Source organism: Chaetomium strumarium, assembly GCF_033439665.1.
Source record: "Chaetomium strumarium strain CBS 333.67 chromosome Unknown B0T15scaffold_2, whole genome shotgun sequence".
NCBI classification, from domain to species: Eukaryota; Fungi; Ascomycota; class Sordariomycetes; order Sordariales; family Chaetomiaceae; genus Chaetomium; species Chaetomium strumarium.
In genome coordinates, this window is record NW_026944430.1 from 1,389,904 (window position 1) to 1,411,867 (window position 21,964).

Here is a 21,964-nt window from a genome sequence, read left to right on the forward strand (position 1 = left end):
GGCGCGAGGGGAACAGTAGCAAAGCCAGGCTGCCAGAGGGCATTGCCCAGGGGCCTAGGGTACCATAGGCTGCAGGAAATAACGCGAAAGGGACTTTGTTCGCTCTCTGGATGACGATTCGGGAAAAGCTTTGATGAACGAGGACAGAGAGGAAAGAAAGCTCTATTCATAACCCGTCATGATGCTAACTGTAAGCCAAAACAAAACAAACTAAAACAAGAAAACCAAAGCAAACCAAAATGCCGCCCATTTCCGAGGACCAGTTTGAACCGTCGCATGCCCTGAACCCCGACCGTACCCTGACCCATGAGAAAAAGATTGTGGAATCTAAGAGGGTATAGACAGAAGCGAAAGCAGGAGACTGGAAGGAAGAGGAAGAGACAGAAAACAAGAGCAGACAGAAAAAGACGAAAAGCGGGAACATGCTAGGACTGAGAACAATCTCTAGAAAGCAGAACTTTGAAGATGGAAAGAAAAGCAAACCGCAAACCGCGAACCCCCGTTAACTCCAGAAAGCAGAACTGGACAGCTTTTATCCCATCGCCTGTCTCTTGCATGCCAAACGCCGTCCTCACCGCCACGAGAACCCTCGTTTCTTGACCAACCAGGTCCGAGACCAGAAAGATTAAAAAAAAAAAAAAAAAAAAAAAAAAAAAGAGAGAGAGAGAGAGAGAGAGAGAGAGAGAGAGAGAGAGAGAGAGAGAGAGAGAGAGAGAGAGAGAGAGAGAGAGAGAGAGAGAGTCTCTGGGGAAGGGGGGGGGTAAATCCTTCCCTCTCCGAGCCACCAACGGGCCGGTTCCAAATTTTCAGCTCTTCGTCGATCGACCCGATCAGTTGATCGCCCACTGCAATCTCATTCGTCAGCCAAGAACGTGCAATATGAAAAGTATGCAAAAAGGAGAGACAGAATACTCACCCATTCACATCTGATGAAGGTGGTGATGATGATGCCCGTCCCCAGCACCAGACGGATCGAAATCGTAGTAACCCCCTGCATAGGGCGAATCGTAGTATACATCTCCCGCCCCACCACCGCCGCCGCTCATACTGCTATCCTGGGCCGGGTAGCCGCCGTACGGGTTCAGGTTATACAGCGCTTGGTCGACGGGTCCCACCGCCGGTCCGGGCGTACTAACGTTGGTGCCGCTGTGGTGGCTGTGGGTGTGTTGTCCTGCGCTGGCCGAGGCGTGGCCCCGCGAGACGACGTGGCGCATACTGATGCCGCCCCAGGGCAGGCCTGAGAGGTCACCGCTGTCGTCGGCGAGACTGAAGTCGTCTGGGTCCGGAATGTGGTAGGCCGAGCCGGCCAACTGCTGGTTCTGGGCTTCGCGCTGCGCCCGGTCTTTCTGTTCACGGGCTTTCTCTCCTGAAACACCGGAGGGAGTTAGGTTAGATGAGAGGCATGCCAGGGGGTCGGTGTTGACGGTGGCAGAAACGTACTGAACTTGCGCTGGGCGATCCGGTTCTGGATGCGCCTCCTCTCGTCGGGCTCCGTCACTTCGGCCCAGTTGTCCGTCTTCTTGACCTTGGAAGAGGAAGAAGACTTGTCTTTCCTGGAGGATGACGAATGCTTGGAAGATCTTGAAGAAGCCATTTTGGCGGACTCTTTCTCTGTGTCTGAGCCCGATCCGACCGTGGTGGTTTTGCTTCCCTTCCCCTTGCTACCGCTCTTCGCTGAGCGGGTTGAGGCCGAGGGAGATCGCTTGCTTTGTCGCGGTGTGGACGGCTCCGTTCTCCCTTGTCCGGCGTTGTCCTGATCCAGTTGTTCCTCGGGGTGCTGGACCTCGATGTAGTCCTGATCTTCAGGGAGTTGGTATGGAAACATCTTGGTGATAAAGAAAAAAGGGAGATGAGGCTCACAGGCCAAGTGACTCAGCTAGCTCCGCGTCTTGTTCGTTTTGATATTCTCGTTCCTGATCCGGGAAGCACGCTGGAGCTTGGTTCTGCTTTTTGATCGGGTAGCGTTCCCTTAGGGCGTCTCGATCACTTATATAGAGCCGAAACGAGGGCAGTCGGGTAAGATGTCGAGACGATGCCTCCCGGAGATGTCGACAGTTTACCAAAGATGGAAGTCACAAGGGGCTTAGCGTTGGAGTTGCTATTGCTGGCCGTCCGAAAACGAAAGAACTGTCATCTGCGGCGTAGGCTTGGTGGAGGACAATGAGTTGAGTTGAAACAGTGAAGACGAGGATGACGCGCAAAGCTCCACGCTGCTGCGATATAAGACGGACAGTTCTTGCTGGGAAGGGCTGGATTCGATAGCGGCGAGAAGGAAACAGCGCCAGGGTCTGTCTGTGGGGAGACCTGGTCCAAATTGGTCCAAGTCTCTGCCCTACGGGTAATGGAGCGTAGCACAGCGTGGTGTTGCTGTGGAAGTGTGCAGGGTCACTTCTGCCCAGGGCCAGGGGCACGGCTTAGGGTAGTGGAGCTCCTGTGCTTGCGGCGCACCCGCCATGGAGACGGGAGCAAGGGTAACGAGGCCACGGCTGCGCTTGACCATCGTGGATGTGTGGATCATGCGTTCGTTCGGAAGCTGGGAGTGGACGAGATTGTGGGACTGTGGTCAATGGACGCCGTGCCTTGAGCGGGAGATGAGTACTGTGTCGTCTTCCCCCCACCCTTCCGTAGCCCCCTTGACCCTAGTCATTTCCCCGTTCCATCTGATCGAGGATTGGCTCCCAGACCGTGCCTCGCGGCCACCGGAAAGACATGCACTTGCATGCGCACGGGGCCTGGCACCGCGACGACAGCTGCGATTCGTAGGGCGGACCAGCCTCAATCTGGATGTGACTCCAAGTGTAGTTATTGCTGAGCATGTGTGTCGTGCCTGTCGTCCGGATCGGCAACAGAGACTAGGCACAGAACATGTGCATACCTACTTAGCAGGGCATCGACAAATGCGAGCAATACGATGATCCCAGTCCACTCTACGACACCATTGCCCGAGTGGGCACTTGCTCGACTTGCTTGCAACAGAACAAGCATCATCGAATACCTCCAGGATGAAGATAAAAATAAATAAAGAAATCTTCAGGTGTAGGGGTTCGAGACTGCCCAGCTTCTCCACGAATGAAAGCCCTTGAGCTCCGCGATGACCCAGGCGAGCAAGCCTCCTGCTTGAGAAGGGCAGAGCAACCTGAACCAAGGGTATGGGCGGGCAGTGGAGCCGGGCAGGAAAGGTGCGGCACATTGCTGATCGGTGGTCGGCAAATGCCTGGCGGAGATGCATGGACTGTTTGTGGCCTGGTCAAGATCTCGGTCGCCCAGCTGGGACGCCGCAGATTCCCGCTTGAATAGGGCTGAGGACTAGGTAAGCAGGTATCCCACGCGCGGTTTAGAAACACAGACTGCACCTGTGACTCTTCAACGTCTACCTGAAACCCGTGGGCATACTCGGCCGAGGGAGAAGCTATTGTCGAGACGAGCTTCAGTTGGCATTTTCCTACTGTATTGTACTGTACTGCACTTCTCTCCCGTCTAATGCGACGTGTAAGTGAAGGACCGTTGCATTGGAAAAGACAGGGGGAAAGGTTTTGGGACAGTACCCAATGGTCGGCTCGGTCTTCCAGTCTTGGGTGGGTCCCTCTTGCCAATCCAGGGTTAGCGGAGCTTTTCAATGCCCTACCTCATGTGGGGAATCAAGAGGCACGTCTCTTGGCGAGCCGCACTCGCTTCTCGGGCAAATCGTCCCACCGATCATCCGTGTTGCGTTCCGTTCAGTTGTGAAGCCCATTTCAACTTGGACCCGGGTTTGGGAGAAGGATCTCGAGCTGAGAGCCTCAATTCATTTTCGGTTTTGCGTCGCGCACACCGGGTAGCCGAGGTCGTCCGTGACAAACAAGGCTATTGAAGCTCAACCCAAGCATTTCCACCTCCTGGGCTTGGTTATCCTATCCCAGTTTTTTACTGATGAGGATCCATCTGTTACTGGGTATCCATGGGATACCTAGGCCGATCTCGAAGTCTGTTCTTGTCTTGTCCCTGACACGAGGCATCCACAATTCGCACTGTCTTGAATCGCACAGGGAAGGCATCGTGGATGTTGCAATGCTCATGTGTGCGGTTGGGCCCTCGGCACTTTGGCAGAGCCGCCTAGATGGCAGGCACAGGTGGCTTGAGTTCCGGGACTTTCACAAACGGACTTGTTCACCAGTGCCATCCAATGACGCCGTTTCTGCAACGACCCATTACTTCGCTCTGGGAAAATAAGCTTAAAAGGCACCGCCACACTCAACCACCATCCCTTCTTCAACACCATGTGTCCCCCGTCATTTGGGGACTTTGTGTGGGTCGGCAGGTAACTATCCATGGTTTCTCCGGGATCGGCACCCCACTCCGCAAGAGGTTAACTATTTTTAGTTTTAAACAATTGGGCCCCGACAGCACGGTCCGTCCGACCCAATGCTGTGACCTGGCGGGAGCTCTGTCTTCAGCTGAAAGCTCCGTCACCAATAAGGGCCCTGGAACAACGAGTGTATTCCTGAATTTAGATTTCGTGCTATCATCGCCGTTGGAGAGGTTGCACATTGCGTAACCCTTGTTAATGCTCAATCCTGCACCGAAGTTCTGCCGTTGAGAGATATCTTTGATGGAAGTGGCAGCGAGTGGGCTATTGGTTGTCGATACTCCAGCCGAAAATACTCTTTGAACAGGCATGATCCCTTTTTGGTTGATGAGAATCTTGTGGCAGAATTTGGATGAGTATCTAGGCCCGTAACCATAGTATTCTGACAGTTTACAGTCTAGCATCTAGTAAGCTATCCGGGCCATTGCTTCGAGTTTCGTGAGCGACCAAGCTGTCGTAGCTCGTCTCTGGGATTGCTCTAATCACTGTACAATACAACAGCCATACACTGAGTTAAAGAGGTCGGACAGACAGCGGGATACTATCAACAACTCTCAGTCTCCCGTCTTCAATGTTCAACCCTCACGCTGATCTGCTGCTGGGTGGTGATTTTGAGCGTCACTGGTGCAAGAATTGTCTTGGCGTTCAAGTGAGAGAAGAGCTTTGCCCTGGTTGTTTCATCAGACGCGATGGCGCTAAACTAGCTTGGCTAGGCTGTGTCTAATTTTAACCTTTGAACAAGAGGAGGTCTCTGATGAGTCTCCTGTGTATAGACTAACGATGGCTCGTCACACCGGGCTGTTACGTTTGCAAGGCTGACCGCAAGAAAAAGATCCAGTCCCAATGAGGAAGAGGCAATTGCTCCATACATACACGCACAGCAATAGCCGTGATCAGATCTGGAAGGTGGTTAATATACGATTTCAGTACCTTACCTTACTTGGAAAGTGGCTAGAAGAGCGGCCTGGCAAAAGCCGCAAAACAGAGGGTCGGTCAAGGAGAGATGTATATCGTCGTCGCGGAAGCGATCATTCTCACAACCGCATCTTTGTGATGTGGATAGGTAGGCAGAACGCCTGTCACTTCCAGGCCGTCTCGTGGTGGCCTTGCCAAGCAGCTCGTCGATTCCATGATGTAACCTTCAACGGTCGCGCCACGCCGCCGCCAGGCTTGCCGTGCCAGCGCCCGGTGCGCCACATTGGACCGGAAGCCATCGATTTCGCCACTGCATCTGTCCGCCATATCGCGATTCGTGAAGCCTTCCGAGGTGGGTCTTTGGTAATGCGTCCAGATCGAGGCGTTATGCAGAATCCGGCTTTTCAGCCGCAGGATATCTTTAGCAGCATCGAGGACCCAGAGAAGATCTTTGCCATTGGCCCATCGACTGCCAAAGTCCTGGAGCTGAGTCCCGCCTCGCCCTCCTCCACCGTAGCCCAGAGATGCCGATGCCTCCAGTGACCTTCACCGGATCCTCCAGCACAGGCAGAGTCGCGTATCCTGCGAGCGATGGCGTGGGGCGCAGGTGTTTGCTTCCTGATCTGTCGACCGGTGACTGACGAATGTCCGTGATTGCCCATCCCCTGGCGATTTGACGATGAAAATAGGACAGCCTGATCAGGCTCGGTGTCTCTGCTGCTGATGGCCCTGCGAAGTTGACCTGTTCACCACGTAATGACGGCGGGGGTGCGTTATTCGCCTGCTGATAAGTGACTTGCACGACTCGGAACGGCGAGCCGGTGCCGTGACCCCATTTCGTCTCGTCGGTGAAGGCCGAAGCCTCGGCCCAAATCCCCCAAGATCCCCCAGTTGCCCGCCAAGACAAGCCGTCAGGTTCCCAAAGATAGCATCAACTAGGTCTGAGGCTCGCCGGCCTTTTCGGTGCAAGGCCGCTGACAAGTCCCGGCTCCAACCATAAGAATGACGACTCGATTTGGACACGAATAATCGCTGATTTCGAGATGCATGTCGTTTCTGGGCCAGGTTGTGCCCTCTCAGTTCAACACGGCCGGAATACCTGCTCAATGGGTCATTCCTCATCCGTGCATCTGCATCTTGTCAGACCTTCACAACCAAGGCCGCGTAAAACCCGGGTGTAGAGTCCTGTTGAGGTGCGTTGATTGGACATTGGATGCCTTGCACCTAGTGGCTATGCGGTTGAGGTGTGTGGGTGATACGCATTCGCTGAGGTATGAGAGCGGCCAGGGTGCGGTGCTGATTACTGAACAGGGCGGCAGCCTTGGGAACGCTTGATGGGGGGATGGTTGACTGAAGATGTACGCAACTTTCGACGCCCAAAATATATGTATTCGTGTGCTGCGGGCAATCCCAGCGCAATTCTCGCAAATTCTGTTGCCTGTTTGACCCCATCGTGCTTTTCGCTGTTGCCTGCTTGCGGAATGCTTCGGGGGCTTTGCTCAGCCATCTTCCACGCATGGTGTCGGCCAAGCATTGTCGAGCGAGGTGCTGTGTTTGCCAAAACGCCGCAAACCGGTGTTTCGAGACATCTGAAACAGAGCTGCCGATTCGTTTGAACCTTTGCCGTGCCTCACTGATGATGGCTTCAGGAGTTCAAGGAATTAACGATCGTTGCAACTTCAAAAACTTTCAAACTCGGGCGAAGAGCTGCTTTTTGTTCCACGCAGCTGGCTGGCAAACGCCGGGTATGGGAAGGCCCCAGATCGGCCGATTTGCCGCTTTGTCAAAGCTGACAACGCAACCATTTTGGGTAAAACAGTGTCCCGATGGCGGGGTTAACGGTCGGACATAAGAGACGAATACTCAGCTTCTCGTTGATCATCGTGAAGACGAATTACTATGTGTACTTGTAATCCAACCGATCATCCACTCCTAGTAAGACCAATCGGAATGATATTGATTTGCTTTAGTTGAAGCGGTCGTATGCATGCCGTGCAGAAACAGAGCCGTACCTTCGCCGGCGAACGTGCGACATGCGAGAGCTCCAAATCTTGAAGACGCCAAAATCCATAGTGTACAGATTCTACATGCATTGCACCTCTGCCGCAACTGGCAGCTAGTAAGCACAAAGCTCATGATACATGTGGCGGCCAAGCTGTAAAGGGCCACTAATAGTAGCCCTGCGCTTCTCGGAGCGCCTTCCGCTCGGCCACCCTCCTCTTGAACCTGATCTCGTCCCGTCTCCGCTCACCACCATCCACCTTGTGTCCTCTCCTGTCCTCCCACATGCCCTCTGTCACCGCAAGCCGAGCACCGCCTCCCCTCAAGGGCAGTGCGTATGGGCCGACAATCGTGCGAACCCCTTGAACTTTGAAGCCGCTCACCCGGACCATATCGGAGGGAGACACCTCCTCGACCTTCTTGCCTGGGGGAACGTTGACAACGTGCCTCAGGCGGATCAGCGGGCTCTTGTCTGTTTCCAAAATCCTCAACTCGGCGGCGCCGTTATCGACGTACTTCAAATCGCCACCAATGCCGAACTTGCCCTCCCTAAACCTCTGCCTCCACCGCAGCAAATATTTCCTCGTCCTTGGCGGTTCTACGCCGAGTTCTCTGAGTTGGTCGGATGTCAAGGTGAAAAGGGCGTCCCACGTAGGGAACTTGGACGCATGTTGTTTCAGGCCGCGGCCGATAAGGGTGAGGAAGGTCTCGACATCGGGAACGAAGGGGATCGGCGCCGGGACTAGGGGAAACTGGGGTTGTGCGCTTTTATGCGCCCATCTTGCTTGCGCCCTGAGCCCGGGGGCGGTGACTGAGGGAGCGGCGCAGGGTCGGAATAACAGCCCCAGAACAGGCTGTATCCTGAAGGACTTCATTCGTGCTGCGAGGGCGGTCAGCGACGGTAATGGTTGGGCAATTGATGGGCGAGTGGCTAGGAGTATTCATGGGCGCCGGCAGTACCGAAGCTTACCTATCGAAGAAGTGCCTTTTGCAACGGATTGTGGCCGGGTATCATGACAAGTCAGCAACCGTCAACGCCTTCCTAGCTCTCGTCCGAAACGGGCTGACAAGTGGAAAGTTTTCAGACGCGCTTCCGTAGAATTTCCGGAGCTGGGGGCCGAGAAAGGGTCCGAGCGTTCGATGTCCCATCTAGGTTGATGAATCATTGGAGCGAAATCGTTCATCTGCGGGGCGGCAAGGCTGCAGCGGCATCATGTACTTGTACGATACAATACTGTGTAAGCCAGTGGCCACTCATCCCAGCACCACCTCCTGTTCTTCCTCCCATCAAGTGCACCTTCTTTTCCTTCACGCTGCACCTTTCACATGCACGGGCGGCCCAGAAGGCCCCCACTGCGTAAGCCGAAAAGCAGTTAATTGTCACTCGCCTTCATCAAGCGCGCTCTACACTCATTCTCCAATCACCATAGCCTCGAGCTTATTCTATACGACGTTTGCCGACAGTCGCAACGATCTTGCTTCACCATACCACCAACACTCCAGACTCATCTTCTATCATGCCAGGTTCCTAGTACATATCCTGGCTAACCAAACAACAATGCCTCGAACAAGAGTCGGGAAATCCCGTGCGACACGTCTGCCGCCCGCTCCGGAGTCCAAAACCGAGAATTTATCAGCTTTCTTAGAGTTTCTCCGATCGATGCCGTCACAGACCGACGGGAAACAGGCAGTAGACCAAGTATCGTCTCGTCCGACGAAGCGCGCTAAGACTACGGGAAGTCGTGGTTCAATATGCCTCGCCCGAGAACGTATAACACTCAGCTCGGACGGACCTGCCGTATCTGAGGAGAACGGTGCGATAACACAGCGACACGTTGGGGAAGCTCTTGTTCTGAAACTCCGCAAGACCACCCTTGACCAGGCGTCTCAAGCTGCGTGGGAGTTACACATCTCGCCGCGTACGAAGGCCCGAGGCCGTGGTTTTCAGGTCTGCTTCCTTTTGGGGGACGGTTGCCTCAGCCAGAAGGTGATGACAGCTTTAATGGTGGCGGGTACGCAAAGCTTCGATCCTGGTGATGAAGGCTGCCTCTGGGCTGCGGTGCACATGGCCGTTCGACATCAGAGTGCGTTGTTAGAGCTGGAGCTCCAGATTGAAGTTGAATGGAATGAGAGGACGACAATATGGGGCAGTGAGCGTTCGAACTCCCAATCTCAGCAGGCTCTTCGAGAGGAAGTCTTGAAAACGTGGTATCCCGACCTGCACATACGCCAAGACTCCAGTGAGCGGCCTTCGTGGTCTCCTCAGGACTTCTATGAGGCTGCATGTGTTCCCGACAAGGCATCCCTTGACGCAGCGGTCTCGTCCATGGAAATACCTAAGTTGGAGGCCACTCTATATCCCTTTCAGCGCAGGGCTGTACAGTGGCTTCTACGGCGGGAAGGTGCGGAATGGTCTCCCGGTTCCCACGCAAGGGCACCTGGCGTTCGACCTTATGTCATGTCAGCATCATCCGAGCTTCCCATTTCATTTACGTCGGCCAAAGACGCAGACGGAAGTACCATCTATCTCAGCCCTTTGCTTGGAGTCGCCACTAGAGACACGGCATTATTTCGATCTGTGCAAGATCTCCGCGGTGGTATCCTCGCGGAGGAGATGGGGCTAGGGAAAACGCTGGAAATGATTGCCCTAATACTTTTGCACCGGCGCCTTGAATCCCCCGTCATGGTTTTCGACCCTTTCTTGGGACGTGACCTCCTCACAGCATCGGCGACCCTGATCATTGCTCCTTCAACGCTTCTTGACCAATGGCTTTCCGAACTCAGCCTTCATGCACCGAGTCTGAAGGTCATGTTCTATCCTGGAGTCAAGAAAATAGCAAAGCTGAAGCCCGGAAGTCATGAGATCTCGGCCGAGCAATTGGCCCAGCAAGATGTGGTGATCACCACATATGAGGTCCTCAGATCCGAGATCTGGGCGGCGTCTGATGAGCCGGGACGTACCTTGCGCAATGAGCAGCAGTACGAACGGCTGAAGTCCCCTCTTGTCCAGCTGTCGTGGTGGCGAGTGTGCATTGATGAGGCACAGATGGTCGAAAACTGGACCAATAATTCCGCAAAGCTGGCAAGGAAGATTCCTCGTGTGAATGCTTGGGGTGTTACAGGGACACCAGTCAAAGATGATATCCGGAAAGATCTCCGGGGGCTACTTCTTTTCCTGCGCTACGAACCGTACGCTTCGGACGCGAAGACCTGGAAGCTCCTGACCACCTTCGATAAGGGTTCCTTCCGGAAGCTATTCAGGTTAATATCAATGCGACACAGCAAGAGTCTCGTGAGGGACGAGATCTCCATACCGCCACAAAAGCGGTATGTGATCACCACACCGTTTACCGCTGTGGAGCAAGAGTATTACCAGAGTCTTTTCGAGGAGCTTGCCGCGACCTGTGGCTTGGACGCTCAGGGGAACCCTCTCCAAGCCGGGTGGGACCCCGAGGAACCGTCTGTGCAAAGCGCGATGCGCGTGGCCCTCGACCGACTGCGCCAGACTGTTTTACATCCCGAAGTGGGAAACCGGGTCCGCCGAGCATTCGGACAAAAGGTTGCTCCTATCCGGACAGTTGCGGAGGTCTTGGACGCCATGATGGAACAATCAGATAGCGCCATACGAGCATACCAGCGCAGCCTTTTGTTGGAAAGATTATACAGAGGACAGATGCTTGCTTGTCAGAAGAGAGGGTCCAAGATGCTCTATCTGTCTGGCAGGAGGTCTTAGCAAAAGCCACAGAAACGGTGACTGAATGCCGTGTAAAGCTGGACAAGGAAGTCGAAGAGGCCCGAAAAGGGAGCACGAGAGAACCCCAGCTTTCACCTGACGATGGTGGGGAGGAAGACCGGGACGAAGTCGTGGCCCCACGGGTGGGAGAGGCTCGACGCCGGCTACGATCCGCACTGGAGATACAACACGCGGCGGTCTTCTTCTGCGCAAACGCATACTTTTCGTTGAAATCGAACATAGAGGTAACGGTTCCAGACTCGGAAGAGTTCAAACGGTTGGAGAGGCTTGAGACAGAAGGGTACCATCGTGCTAGAGAGATCAGGAAAGAGATTCTTCACGAGGTAGGTTTTGCTTTTCAATTCCCCAGTGACGGGGTCCATCCGTTGGAAGGCCTATCTGACGATGCTGCAGAGCCATACCAAAGCGAAGAAGTTGATGGGCCGGCTGGAGAGAATGGCTGAACGGCAGGCCTTCGGTGTCATCCCCGGGTTCAAGTCTGTCGACAAGAAGGGTATTGAGAGCAGCAGAATCGCCGAAGCCCTTGAAGACCTCAGCGTGGCGCTGGATGAACAGGCCGTCCAGCTCGATAACTGGCGCGAACATGTTCTACAACTGCTGCTTAAACCTTTGGTCGATGAAGAAGTCGACGAGACTACAGGCGAAGAATACGGCGAATCAGCTAAACTCCAGGACGAAATCCTGGTCTATCTGCAGATTTTGCGAACAGCACTTGCAGACAGGCATGAGGCGATAACAGGACAAAAGAACTTCCTAGTAGAACACGAGATTGAGGTGGCTGCGCGGATGGCCGGCGAAGGGGATGGACCAGCTCCCAAGAAGCTTCTCGGGCTTCTGAGGGTCCGCGAAATTGTCAAGCCGCGGATTGCTGAAGGGTATGTCCACACGTCAATGCGAGGGCTCGTGTCAGAACTTCGAGGTCTGTCGGTCCAGTTCCGGCACGACGCAGCGTCTGGGAGCTCAAGGGCAGCAAAAGAGCTTGCTATTGCCTCCGATTTGCTCAGGTCTACACTCAGTCGGCAGGCAGAGCAAACGAAGGCTATAACGGTCCTGGAGAAGGAGATTGAAAAGTTCATGGACACTCTGAACGCTCGAATAGACTACTATCGGCAGCTCCAAGAGGTTTCCGACATGGTTGCGGATTATGCTGACCCAACAGAAAGCGACGCACTGAACATAGCCCTCCAAGCAGGTCAAGGCCGGGAAGAGCGGCTGCAAGCAAAGCTGGCCGCTGCAGAGTCGAAGTACCGATATTGTGAGTGTATTTGAAAACACAGAAGCCGGGGCATACTGCTAACAGGTAGCAGTGGTACATCTCAAGGAGGCGGAGTCGAGCTCTGAAGAGCAACGCACGTGTGTCATCTGCCAGTCAACCTTCACGATCGGCGCCTTGACAGTTTGCGGACACCAATTCTGCAAGGAGTGTATCACTCTGTGGTTGCGAGCGCATCGCAACTGCCCTGTCTGCAAGAGGCATCTGCACCGAACCGACCTTCATGACATCGCCTTGAAGCCGCAGGAGCTCAAGGTTCGCTCGGAGACACATCACAGAAACAACACTGAAGACCCGAACGGGCCACAACCATCTCCGACCAGAAGGGCTTTGACCATCTACAGTGAATTCAACGCCGAGAAGCTCGCTGAGATCAAAAACATGGAGCTAGATGGTCCGAGTTTCACGACAAAGGTCGATACTCTTACTCGTCATATCTTGTGGCTAAGGGAGGCGGATCCTGGGTCCAAATCCATCGTCTTCTCTCAGTACAAAGAGTTCCTGGACGTCCTGGCGGTTGCATTTCAAAGGTACCGCATCGGCTTCACGTCGTTTGACAAGGCACATGGCATCACCAGTTTCAAGGAGGACCCTGCCACGGAGGTGTTCCTACTCCACGCGCGAGCCCATGCCAGCGGACTGAATCTCGTCAACGCCAACCACGTGTTCCTGTGCGAGCCGCTACTCAATACGGCGCTGGAGCTCCAGGCCATTGCCCGGGTTGACCGGATTGGGCAGCTGCACGAGACCACGGTCTGGCTGTACGTCGTTGACGGCACCGTGGAGGAGTCGATTTACGAGCTGTCGGTGCGGAGACGCATGGAACACATGGGTCGAAATGCGAAGGGCAGAGGCAGGGGCAATGGCGCGGGAATGGACCAGAAGGATAAGGGCACGGACGAGGCTGAAGCATACGCGCCTGTATCGCTGGATACAAATCTTGACGAAGCCAATGCGCTCGAAATGCAGCAGGCGCACTTGTCCAAGTTGATGGGCAGGGATGGCGTCGCGGGCGAGGCGGTGGACGGGGATGATCTGTGGACTTGTCTCTTTGGGCACCTGCAACGTAAAGCGGGCAGAGAAGACCAGAATCCTGTCAATGAGTCTACTCGTCGCTTCTTGGCCGCTGAAGCGGCGGAGAGGCGGATGGGTGAGGGGGATATGGTGGCAGTGGGAAGGGGTTCGATAAACTGACACAACCGAGCTTTGGTTTATGTTGATACCTGATATAGGCTCATAATAACCGCAACGTATCGAATGGAAAATCAACGACCAAACTGGAAGAAGTTGTTCGATCCAGTTCCCCTCTCAGGCTCTCAGCGTTCGTTAGCTGAAGGTCAAGTTTATGGAGGTACAGGGTAGGGTTAGGGAGTGGATGGAGACTTACTTACCAGTACGAAAAGCTACGTATTGTACGGTACGGATTACAGCACTGCAGCTTACCGCCTTAAGTAATAAGTACGTACCTTACCTTACCTGTCCCCCCTTGGCCGTATTAATCCCGATGTAAGCTCGACCCAGCGCCGCCCGCTCTCCCGAGTCCCCATCTCCAACACGTCTCCCCTTGCCGCGATATATGCCTACCTCTACCATGCCGACGTGACGAACAGTGTTATTCCATCCCTCAACGGCCGCAAGGTTGTAAATACCCTCCGCATCACCAACCAACAAAAAGGCCACCAACCAACATGGCCAACGCAACCAGGAGAGCGGCAGCCGCCGCCGCCGCCGCTCCCAACAAACGTCCACCACCAAGCAACAGCATCCTCCAGACTCTCCAAGCCGCCGAGATGATCGACACCAAGCCTCTATTACCAGCCGGTATGCGCACCATTCATTCATTTCCTTTCTGCTCGTTCCTCCAATTTTCCCAAACGATTATTTCCCACCCATCTTCATCATCTGCTAAACCCAACCCTCCTTGCCTCTTACTATGGGGGTCTCAGAAATCCTAGCCACAATCCTCGACTACCTCCCCGTGGCCGACCAGATGCGCTTTGCGCGCACGTCGCGCCGCATGCGCGAGATGGTGTACGACGACACGCGGTGGGTGGCGCGGCTGCGGGCCATGGGCTGCTGGGACGAGGCGGAGGCGCGGAGGCGGTTCGAGGAGCAGGTCATGCTGCGCCGGCAGAGGCAGCGGGGCGCTTCGAATGCTGCTCATGCTGGTGCTAATAATGCTTTTGGGTCTGGGCCGGGGAGAGGGTCAAGTGCTGGCGGCGGCGGTGGTGTTGGTGGTGGAGGGGTAATACCGGGGGAAGCGGGGGGTCTTACGAATGATAGGAGGGGCAGTTTATTGTTTGATGCTGGGCTGGAAGAGGAGAGGCGGTGGCAATTGCAGCAAGAGCAACAGCAACAGCAGGAGCAGGCAGCGGTGGCGGTAGCGGTGGCGGAGGTGAGGGATGGGTTTGAGACAATGAAGGTCGGCGGGACGCCGCGGCACGATGACCCCTCGACGGACCCGGAAGCACTGCTGCAGGTTATCAAGCGCGTGAGGAGTATACGGGGCCACGCGAGGCAGGAGTACGGCAAGATCTACGGTGCGCTGGCGCCGTTCTACTTCGACCTCGTCCGCGCCAAGAGCCACACCGATCCGCTCGTCTTCAAGGTGTTCCGCGACCCGGAGAGGCAGGCGCAGATGCTGGCGAACCTGAGGACGTTTGCCAAGAGCGACTGGGCGCCGGGCTGCCAGAAGCGGGAGGAGAAGCTCGACACCATGGCGAGCATCTTCGAGAGCGCGGTGCTGCGCGAGTTCGAGCAGGGCTACGAATTCTGGGACGTGGACGGGCGCATGAAGAAGTACGCCCATGTGCTGGCACTGCTGAACGGCAGCAATGCCGCCGTGGAGCTGTTTGTCCAGAAGCATCCCATCTTCACCGACAGGGAGGTGCTGGGCAACCCGATGGACTGCGTCAACCAGGCGCTGGCGGACAGCATTACCCTCGAGCCGTCACGGCGCTTCTTCGAGGTGCTCATGCAGAAGGTGAACGAGCAGGCGGCCATCATCGAGCGCATATTTCCGAACCCGGGCGAAGTGTTCTGGGCATTCGTCGACAAGGTCAGGGAGGAACTCATCATGGAGTACGCCACGCTGTTGTTCGACGAGACGCACGAGCGGAGCATCCCGTCCTACCTGAGAGCCGTGTCGGGCATCTTCGAGCAGACGATGCAATTCCTGCGGACGCTGAAACCACCTAAGGGGGCCGAGGCGCAGCAGGAGGCCATGGCCAAGGAGCTGGCGCTCAAGCTATTCGAGCCGCACCTTGACCTGTACCTGCAGGACGAAGTCGACGAATTCACGCGGCAGGCGGAGCGGGAGGTGGGCGACTGGGAGAAGAAGCTGTCCGAGCAAGACGCCAGCGCCGAGTCGTTCTACATGGGCAGCTTCACCAACCGGCAAGCGGACAAGAAGGACTTCTTGACGTCCTTCAAAAAGGTGGTGATGATGCCTGTGACGGTGCTCCCGACGACATTCGCTCTGCCGAGTCTGCCACTCGGGTCTCCCTTCGCAAGCACCAAACCGGCCGCGGCTGCGGTCGCCACGAACGGGAGCAGCAGCACGCCAAAGGCTTCGAGCCAGCAAGATTCACGACCACAGTCTCCTGCCCCGGCCGTCCCTACCCCGGTAGCCGAGCGCAGCGTCAGCCCCTTGCCGGGTAAGGCGCCGACCGACGAACTGGCGGCCAAAGCGGCGCTCATGACGTCCCGGCTCGAGGGAATTAAGTCTCTGTTTAGCATCGAGGTGGCGCTGAGCCTGGTGCACGCGGCGAAGGCGAGCCTGGGACGCATTGCCGTGTTTATGCAACTCGGCGGGCAAGCAGGCGGCGAGGCACGCGAGCAGTGCGAAGCCGTCTTTGTTGCGCTACTGCGCATCTTGGGCAACCGGCACGTCAAGCCGGGCTTTGACAGGGCCGTGGCCCACCTGTCGCAGTACAACCCGCGGGAGGTCAGCGAGCACGACCGCGGCGGCGTGGCGCCGCTGGTGACCTTCATCGAGCTGGTCAACGTGGGCGATCTGATTTCGCAGATGATTGACGTGTTCTACGAGCAGCAGCTCGCCGGGCCCAAGATCGCCGACCGGAATGACTTCCTGGACCCGGCCGGGCTGGCCAAGAAGAAGTTTGAGCAGATGCTCGACGAGAGTGTCGCCGCTGGCCTTAATAAGGGCATCGACGTGCTCATGGACGAGGTGGAATACATCTGCGCAACCACCCAGCTGCCGACTGACTACAATCCGGGCGCCGCGACCGCACCCGACCCTACCACGTCCTCGTCCGCCTCCGTCTCCTCCTCAGCAGCATCGATATCCGAAAAGCGCACGTCCAAGATGACAGCGGGCGGCGCGATAGACATGGACATCGGGCCCACGCGCACGGCGCAGCGCATCCGCGACCTGGTGGCGTCGCACACGTCGATGCTGGTCGGCAGCACCGACAAGTCGATGCTCGACGTGTTCAACGGCGAGGTGGGCCTGCGCCTCTTCGCCGCCGTGTGCAAGCATCTCAAGCGCCAGCGCATCAGCACCGAGGGCGCCATCAAGCTGATCGCCGACATGAACCTCTACTTTGAGTACATCCGCACGCTCAAGAACCAGGACCTGCTCGCCTACTTCAAGGCCCTGCGCGAGCTGAGCCAGATCTACCTGATCGACCCGCGCCACGCCAAGGAGATGGCCACCATCATCGCCGACGGGGATCGCTTCGGCGGCATCTTCAGGGCTGAAGAGGTGTATGAGTATGCCGAGCGCCGCGCTGATTGGTATCAGGTCCGAAAGGATGTCGAGAGGGCCATGTATGGGCTGGAGTGTACCTTGATGTGAAGCAAGGGTAAAACAAACCAAAAACGCTTGAATAGGTAGTAGATACCATGATATGGATATTGAGCCGAGAAAACGGCAAGCGTGTGGATTAATGTGCAATGCAATGCTACTACTATTGGTGATGGCCGGACCAGCCATGTTCATGGTATCTCATCTCATCTCATCCGTTGTAAAACCATAACTCCGGTTTTGTTATCCTTGTCCCCTGGACCCAAAAGTATCCTTCCCTAATAACGCCGGTGATGTTGTATGTTGTCCACACATGAAACCCTCTGTGATGCAGCCTAGAACCCGAAAAAGAAACAGACATTTTCTCTTACTTAGCCTGACCAAAATCCAGCTTCCTCGCCACCTTTGACCCCCTCGAGTTGCTCTCGTCATCCAGCAGGCCGTTCCGCCTCTTCAGATCGGCGCCCATCTTCTCCTCCCCGCCCGACGACTTCCGCGGGAGGTCCTCCTTCCTCGTCGGCTTCGGCTCCGTCCGCCACCACCGGTGCTCGAGCATCTCCCGCGCCGTGATCCGCTTCTTCGGGTCCAGCGCCACCGTCCGGACGAGCAGGTCCACCCCGTCGGCGCCGACGGCGCCAAACCGCCCCATGTACGCCTCCTTGCCCCACACGGGCACCACCTCGCTCGGGACCGTGTACTCGCGCAGCTGCGTCACGCCGGGCCAGTTGTCCTCCGTCGGTGTGCCGATCTGCTTGCAGATCAGCGCGATCTGCTCGACCTCGGTGTTGCCCGCCAGGAAGGGCGCGCGGATGATGAGCTCGGCAAACACCATCCCCACCGACCAGATATCCACGGCGCCGCCGTAGTGCCGAGCGCCGAACAGCAGCTCCGGCGGGCGGTACCAGCGCGTGATGACGTTGGCCGTCATGCGGCGGCCCGGGTCGGCGAACGACCGCGCCAGACCGAAATCCGCCAGCTTCACCTCCCCGTCGGCGGCGATCAGTAGGTTATTGGGCTTGATGTCGCGGTGCAGCACGAAGTTGTCGTGGCAGAACCACACGGCGCGCGCCAGCATCCCCATCCACGCCTTGATGTCGCCCGCGCCGTAGCGCACGCGGTCCACGTCGCGGATCAGCATCTCGAGGTCGCCCAGCGGCAGGTACTCGAGCACCAGGTTCAGGTTCTGGTCCTTGCTGCTGAAGACGGACAGGAGCGAGATGATGTTGGGGTGGTGCAGCTCGCGCAGGTACTTCAGCTCGCGCACCGCGTCGGGCGCCATCCCGTCGCGGTACGTCTGCTGCGACACCTTGATCTTCTTGATGGCCACCAGCACCGACGGTTCGTGCCGCGCGTGGCCCAGGTACACGTTGGCGTACGTGCCCTCGCCCAGCTTCTTGCCCTTGACATACTTGCGTTTTTCGTCTTCATTGAGCTGTTCGATTGGATCAAGCGTCATGCCGCCGCCACCACCGCCGCCGCTGGCTCGGGTGGGAGGAAGGTGGGGGGTGCCGTTGCCGTTGGAGGGCGCAGCGGATGCTTGTCGCTTGAGAGAGGATGAGGTCGGTCGCGAGGAGGATTGGAAGGCGTCGCTTGTCGGTGCGACGAGCGGAGAGACGGCCATTGTTGCTGCAGGTGGTGGTTTCCGTTGTTGGCTGCGCGGGATGGTGGGTGGTTGCCGCTCAGCCTCGCAGCAGTGGGTTGGTGAAAGCAATGGGATGTGAAAAGACTCGACGCAGGGCGAATCGGCAATGTGGAATTGCGAGCAAGGGTGGCAACAAGGGTATGCGCGCCGGCCCCACAAGGCTGTCAGTCCTGAACTCGTCCGGGAACCTGAAGTTCCAAACAAACGAGCCATTCTTCATCCGTCCCGTACCGTAATTACATACTGTCTCGATATCAACTTTGAATCGTAAGAGATGTTCTCCGTGCACGAGATTTTGTACTTGGGTCCATTCCAAGTATTTCAAGACACGGGTCTCGATCAAATCGCTGCCTTTCGCTTTCGATTTCCTATGTAGATGCTTCCGTACGGTGTAACTGGATACTTTCCGTTCTTCTAATTACTTGCATCATATGATAACTATAGGCCAGATAAACCCTAGGTAGCTGCTGTCTTCCGACTCTTCTCAGATACACGGTTTGTAACACTGTGCACGCGCCACAAACAGTATGTTTCAGCTGCCCGCCTCAAGCCCGCAATTCATCCAGCAACCGACTCATTTCCTCTCCATGTCGCGGCAAAAGCTGCGATCATAGTGAAAAAATTTGCAGCGTCTCTTTGAGTAGCGTGTCATCCTTAGTGCAGGGGCCATGCTAATCTTCTCTGTATCGTTTCAAATTGACCAAATGCCCCGAAGGGCGAGGAAAGAAAGAAGAGAAGAGGAGGAAAAAAGCGGGTGGGCAGTCGAGATTTTATACCCGAGGAAGTGGTCTGTGCACACTTGCAATTTTCAGACGTGCACACACCACCTTAGTCACATGACACTTGAATGAATCACGTCAACTGTGCAGCCTGCATTTTAGCAATGGTCCCTCTGTTCATGACGAGAGTTGATATTTGGGCCTTTATGTTACTGCTTTCAATTCCCCCACTCTTTTGCATAGTGCTTAATGCAACTGATGTCGGTCCGAGTCATACTGCGAAAGTCTCAACTGCCGCATTCGCATGTCAAGTCCTGCCAAGCCCGTCAGTTCTGCAACTCAACAGTAGGTACTGTAGGTACCTAACAGATCCCTGCCACATGACGTCACACTACCAACAGTCGGGCTCCTGTTGCAGCCCGTCCGAACGAATCTTCTTACTGATCCATCCAAACAGTTCAATGACATTGCAGATGGCAGTTGACGCGGTGGACGACCGGGATGGCGGGTAGAAACTGGGCGCAGTCTCAGAAGTGACGTTGTCCTTCGAAGATTCCCGCCCCGCTGCCTCCCAATTGTCCCATCTTATAGACCGCACATGTTATGTTTCATATAGCAATCCTACTGAAATAGCAGCTACCTACATTCTACTTGTCAATCTGAAGCGGCGCAGTGGTCTCCATACCCTTGAATTGCGAGGTCTGCGCCGGTATATCGACCTCAAGCCAACGCACGACTCCTGTGGTGTGACCGAATTCTATCTCTCTAGCTCAAAAGAGTTTCTTGCAACCGAGATCACGCGAGTCCTTAGTCCTACTCGGTCGCATTTGGGCTCTTCACCTGGTAGACCCTCTCATTGAGGTGGAACTGGCCAAGCAGCTCTTCCCTCGTCGATTGCGCACAACACCAAGGTTAGGGGAGGAAAGCATAATATCAAAGCAATCAACATGATTCGCCTATCCTACTGGGTAATGCCCTCGCCCCTTCTCCCAATCCCGGCTCCTACTAACCGTCCTCAGATAACGCCCGTCTTCGGGGGCATAGTCTGGCTGGCGACCCTCCTCGCCCTGCTCCTCTACTGGATTGTCTCGGCCGACCGAACACACTACTCCTCCATGTCAGAGGGCCAAACCATAGCCTACATCAGCGACGTTGGCGCCTCCAACCTTAAGCCGCTCTTCATCGCCGGCTGCTGCATCACCACCGTGCTGCTCGACCTCTCCTTTGGCTTCGACCGCTGGCTGCGGCACCGGGGCCGGCTGGCGCCCAACACCACGACCGGGGAGAAGATCTTGTCGGGGTTGACCATCGTGTTCGCGATTGTCGGCACCGTGGGGCTGATCTTGCTGAGCATCTTCGACACAGCGAGATACCCCAAACAGCACGATATCTTCCTGCTGCTGTTCATTGCGGGATATGTGCTGTCAGCCATTTTCATCTGCTGGGAATATTGGCGGCTGGGGAAGAGTGAGTCTTTGCACAGCATTTCCTTCCCCCCCTTTTTTGTCTTTTTTTTCTTTGTACACAAACCTAGCGCCCAAAAACACCCAAGTACTGACAAGCGTGGAATTCAAAAAAAAAAAAAGCTCACCGCGAGACCCGTATTCTGCGCTACTCCTTCTACGTCAAGGTCATCTTCATCATCATCGAAGTCGTCCTCGCCATCGCCTTCATCGCAAGCAACTTCACAAAGCACTACAACCCGGCTGCGATCCTGGAATGGGTCATCGCCTTCATCTTCTCGGCCTACGTCTTCTCCTTCTACATCGACCTGTACCCGGCGGCCGCGAACAAGCAGCAGCTCGAGGTGTCTAAGGGCGCCGGCGGCCACGGGCTGCATATGAGGCTGACGAGGGGCAGGGAGCGGGAGAGGGAGAAGCCCCGGAGGTACGACGCTGCGGGCGAGATGGAGGAGGGCGGCAGCGAGCGGACGCTGCGCGGGTCGAACGGGGTCGCGTCTTTTGAGGGGGATCGTGTCCAGCACGGGAGGCGGTCTAGGTCGCGCAGTAGGGTGATGGCGAGCAATTTCTAGGGTTTGATCGGTGGACACCGGGAAAAGTGGCGATGCGACTAGATCCACGGATTGTCTATTGCATGACTTGGTTGGCATCGCGTTCGAAGCAGAAGCGAGGGTAGAATTAGACATGAGGCATGATTAGCGTGTACACGGTAAAGGGCGGTTTACGAAAGGCGTTGGGCACTCTGCAGCATAGGTCATGTAGTTACGAGAATACGTACTGTATAAATACTCTCACAGTCTCGATTCCACTTGTCGATTCGCCCCTCAGGTTGTCCTTGTGTCGTATGACGCCAAAGTGATGAGCTCGCTGCTCGATACTCAGAGCTATAGATGAACGTCTAATAAAATATTGTGACACAAACAGTACATGTTCTATTATCCGTGGAAAATGCCCCACTGACACATCCATAGTATGCAAGACATACTGATAGACAACGAGAAAAAAAATACCCAGCCAGTCCCCAATCCAGCGCCCATCCCTCATCACGCCTTAAACTCATCATATCATGCTCGCAACGCTCTACCTT

At 55.8% G+C, this 21,964-nt stretch overlaps 8 protein-coding genes across 8 annotated transcripts; 3 read left to right on the forward strand and 5 right to left on the reverse strand.

Moving 5' to 3' along the window:
* Positions 1 to 34: 34 nt before the first annotated feature.
* B0T15DRAFT_523584 (uncharacterized protein) lies at positions 35 to 638 on the reverse strand. The gene has a single exon (XM_062868699.1). It carries the CDS (start codon positions 422 to 424, stop codon positions 185 to 187), a length of 240 nt encoding a protein of 79 aa, XP_062723896.1. The 5' UTR covers positions 425 to 638; the 3' UTR covers positions 35 to 184.
* Positions 639 to 920: 282 nt separating this feature from the next.
* On the reverse strand, positions 921 to 1,825 carry B0T15DRAFT_490715 (uncharacterized protein; the record flags this gene model as incomplete). The annotated part of the gene is made up of 2 exons (XM_062866704.1): positions 921 to 1,366; positions 1,441 to 1,825. The coding sequence occupies 2 exons, from the start codon at positions 1,823 to 1,825 to the stop codon at positions 921 to 923; spliced, it is 831 nt and encodes a 276-aa protein (XP_062723897.1).
* Positions 1,826 to 4,913: 3,088 nt separating this feature from the next.
* Positions 4,914 to 6,096, reverse strand: B0T15DRAFT_508622 (uncharacterized protein; the record flags this gene model as incomplete). Its single annotated transcript, XM_062867737.1, has 5 exons — positions 4,914 to 5,045; positions 5,219 to 5,244; positions 5,485 to 5,804; positions 5,903 to 6,002; positions 6,057 to 6,096. 5 exons carry the CDS (start codon positions 6,094 to 6,096, stop codon positions 4,914 to 4,916), a joined length of 618 nt encoding a protein of 205 aa, XP_062723898.1.
* A 1,103-nt stretch (positions 6,097 to 7,199) lies between these two features.
* On the reverse strand, positions 7,200 to 8,471 carry B0T15DRAFT_523590 (IGR protein motif-domain-containing protein). The gene has a single exon (XM_062868700.1). The coding sequence runs from the start codon at positions 8,134 to 8,136 to the stop codon at positions 7,429 to 7,431; it is 708 nt and encodes a 235-aa protein (XP_062723899.1). The 5' UTR covers positions 8,137 to 8,471; the 3' UTR covers positions 7,200 to 7,428.
* An 855-nt stretch (positions 8,472 to 9,326) lies between these two features.
* On the forward strand, positions 9,327 to 13,576 carry B0T15DRAFT_565453 (SNF2 family N-terminal domain-containing protein; the record flags this gene model as incomplete). The annotated part of the gene is made up of 5 exons (XM_062870669.1): positions 9,327 to 9,469; positions 9,503 to 10,944; positions 10,995 to 11,338; positions 11,409 to 12,270; positions 12,323 to 13,576. The coding sequence occupies 5 exons, from the start codon at positions 9,327 to 9,329 to the stop codon at positions 13,480 to 13,482; spliced, it is 3,951 nt and encodes a 1,316-aa protein (XP_062723900.1). The 3' UTR covers positions 13,483 to 13,576.
* A 941-nt stretch (positions 13,577 to 14,517) lies between these two features.
* On the forward strand, positions 14,518 to 17,185 carry B0T15DRAFT_523594 (exocyst complex component Sec10-like protein). Its single transcript, XM_062868701.1, has one exon. The coding sequence runs from the start codon at positions 14,705 to 14,707 to the stop codon at positions 17,105 to 17,107; it is 2,403 nt and encodes an 800-aa protein (XP_062723901.1). The 5' UTR covers positions 14,518 to 14,704; the 3' UTR covers positions 17,108 to 17,185.
* On the reverse strand, positions 17,186 to 18,786 carry B0T15DRAFT_499986 (kinase-like domain-containing protein). The gene has a single exon (XM_062867357.1). It carries the CDS (start codon positions 18,675 to 18,677, stop codon positions 17,424 to 17,426), a length of 1,254 nt encoding a protein of 417 aa, XP_062723902.1. The 5' UTR covers positions 18,678 to 18,786; the 3' UTR covers positions 17,186 to 17,423.
* A 1,082-nt stretch (positions 18,787 to 19,868) lies between these two features.
* Positions 19,869 to 21,673, forward strand: B0T15DRAFT_523597 (Frag1/DRAM/Sfk1 family-domain-containing protein). The gene is made up of 3 exons (XM_062868702.1): positions 19,869 to 20,385; positions 20,437 to 20,884; positions 21,004 to 21,673. Exons 1-3 carry the CDS (start codon positions 20,365 to 20,367, stop codon positions 21,447 to 21,449), a joined length of 915 nt encoding a protein of 304 aa, XP_062723903.1. The 5' UTR covers positions 19,869 to 20,364; the 3' UTR covers positions 21,450 to 21,673.
* The last annotated feature ends 291 nt before the right edge of the window (positions 21,674 to 21,964 follow it).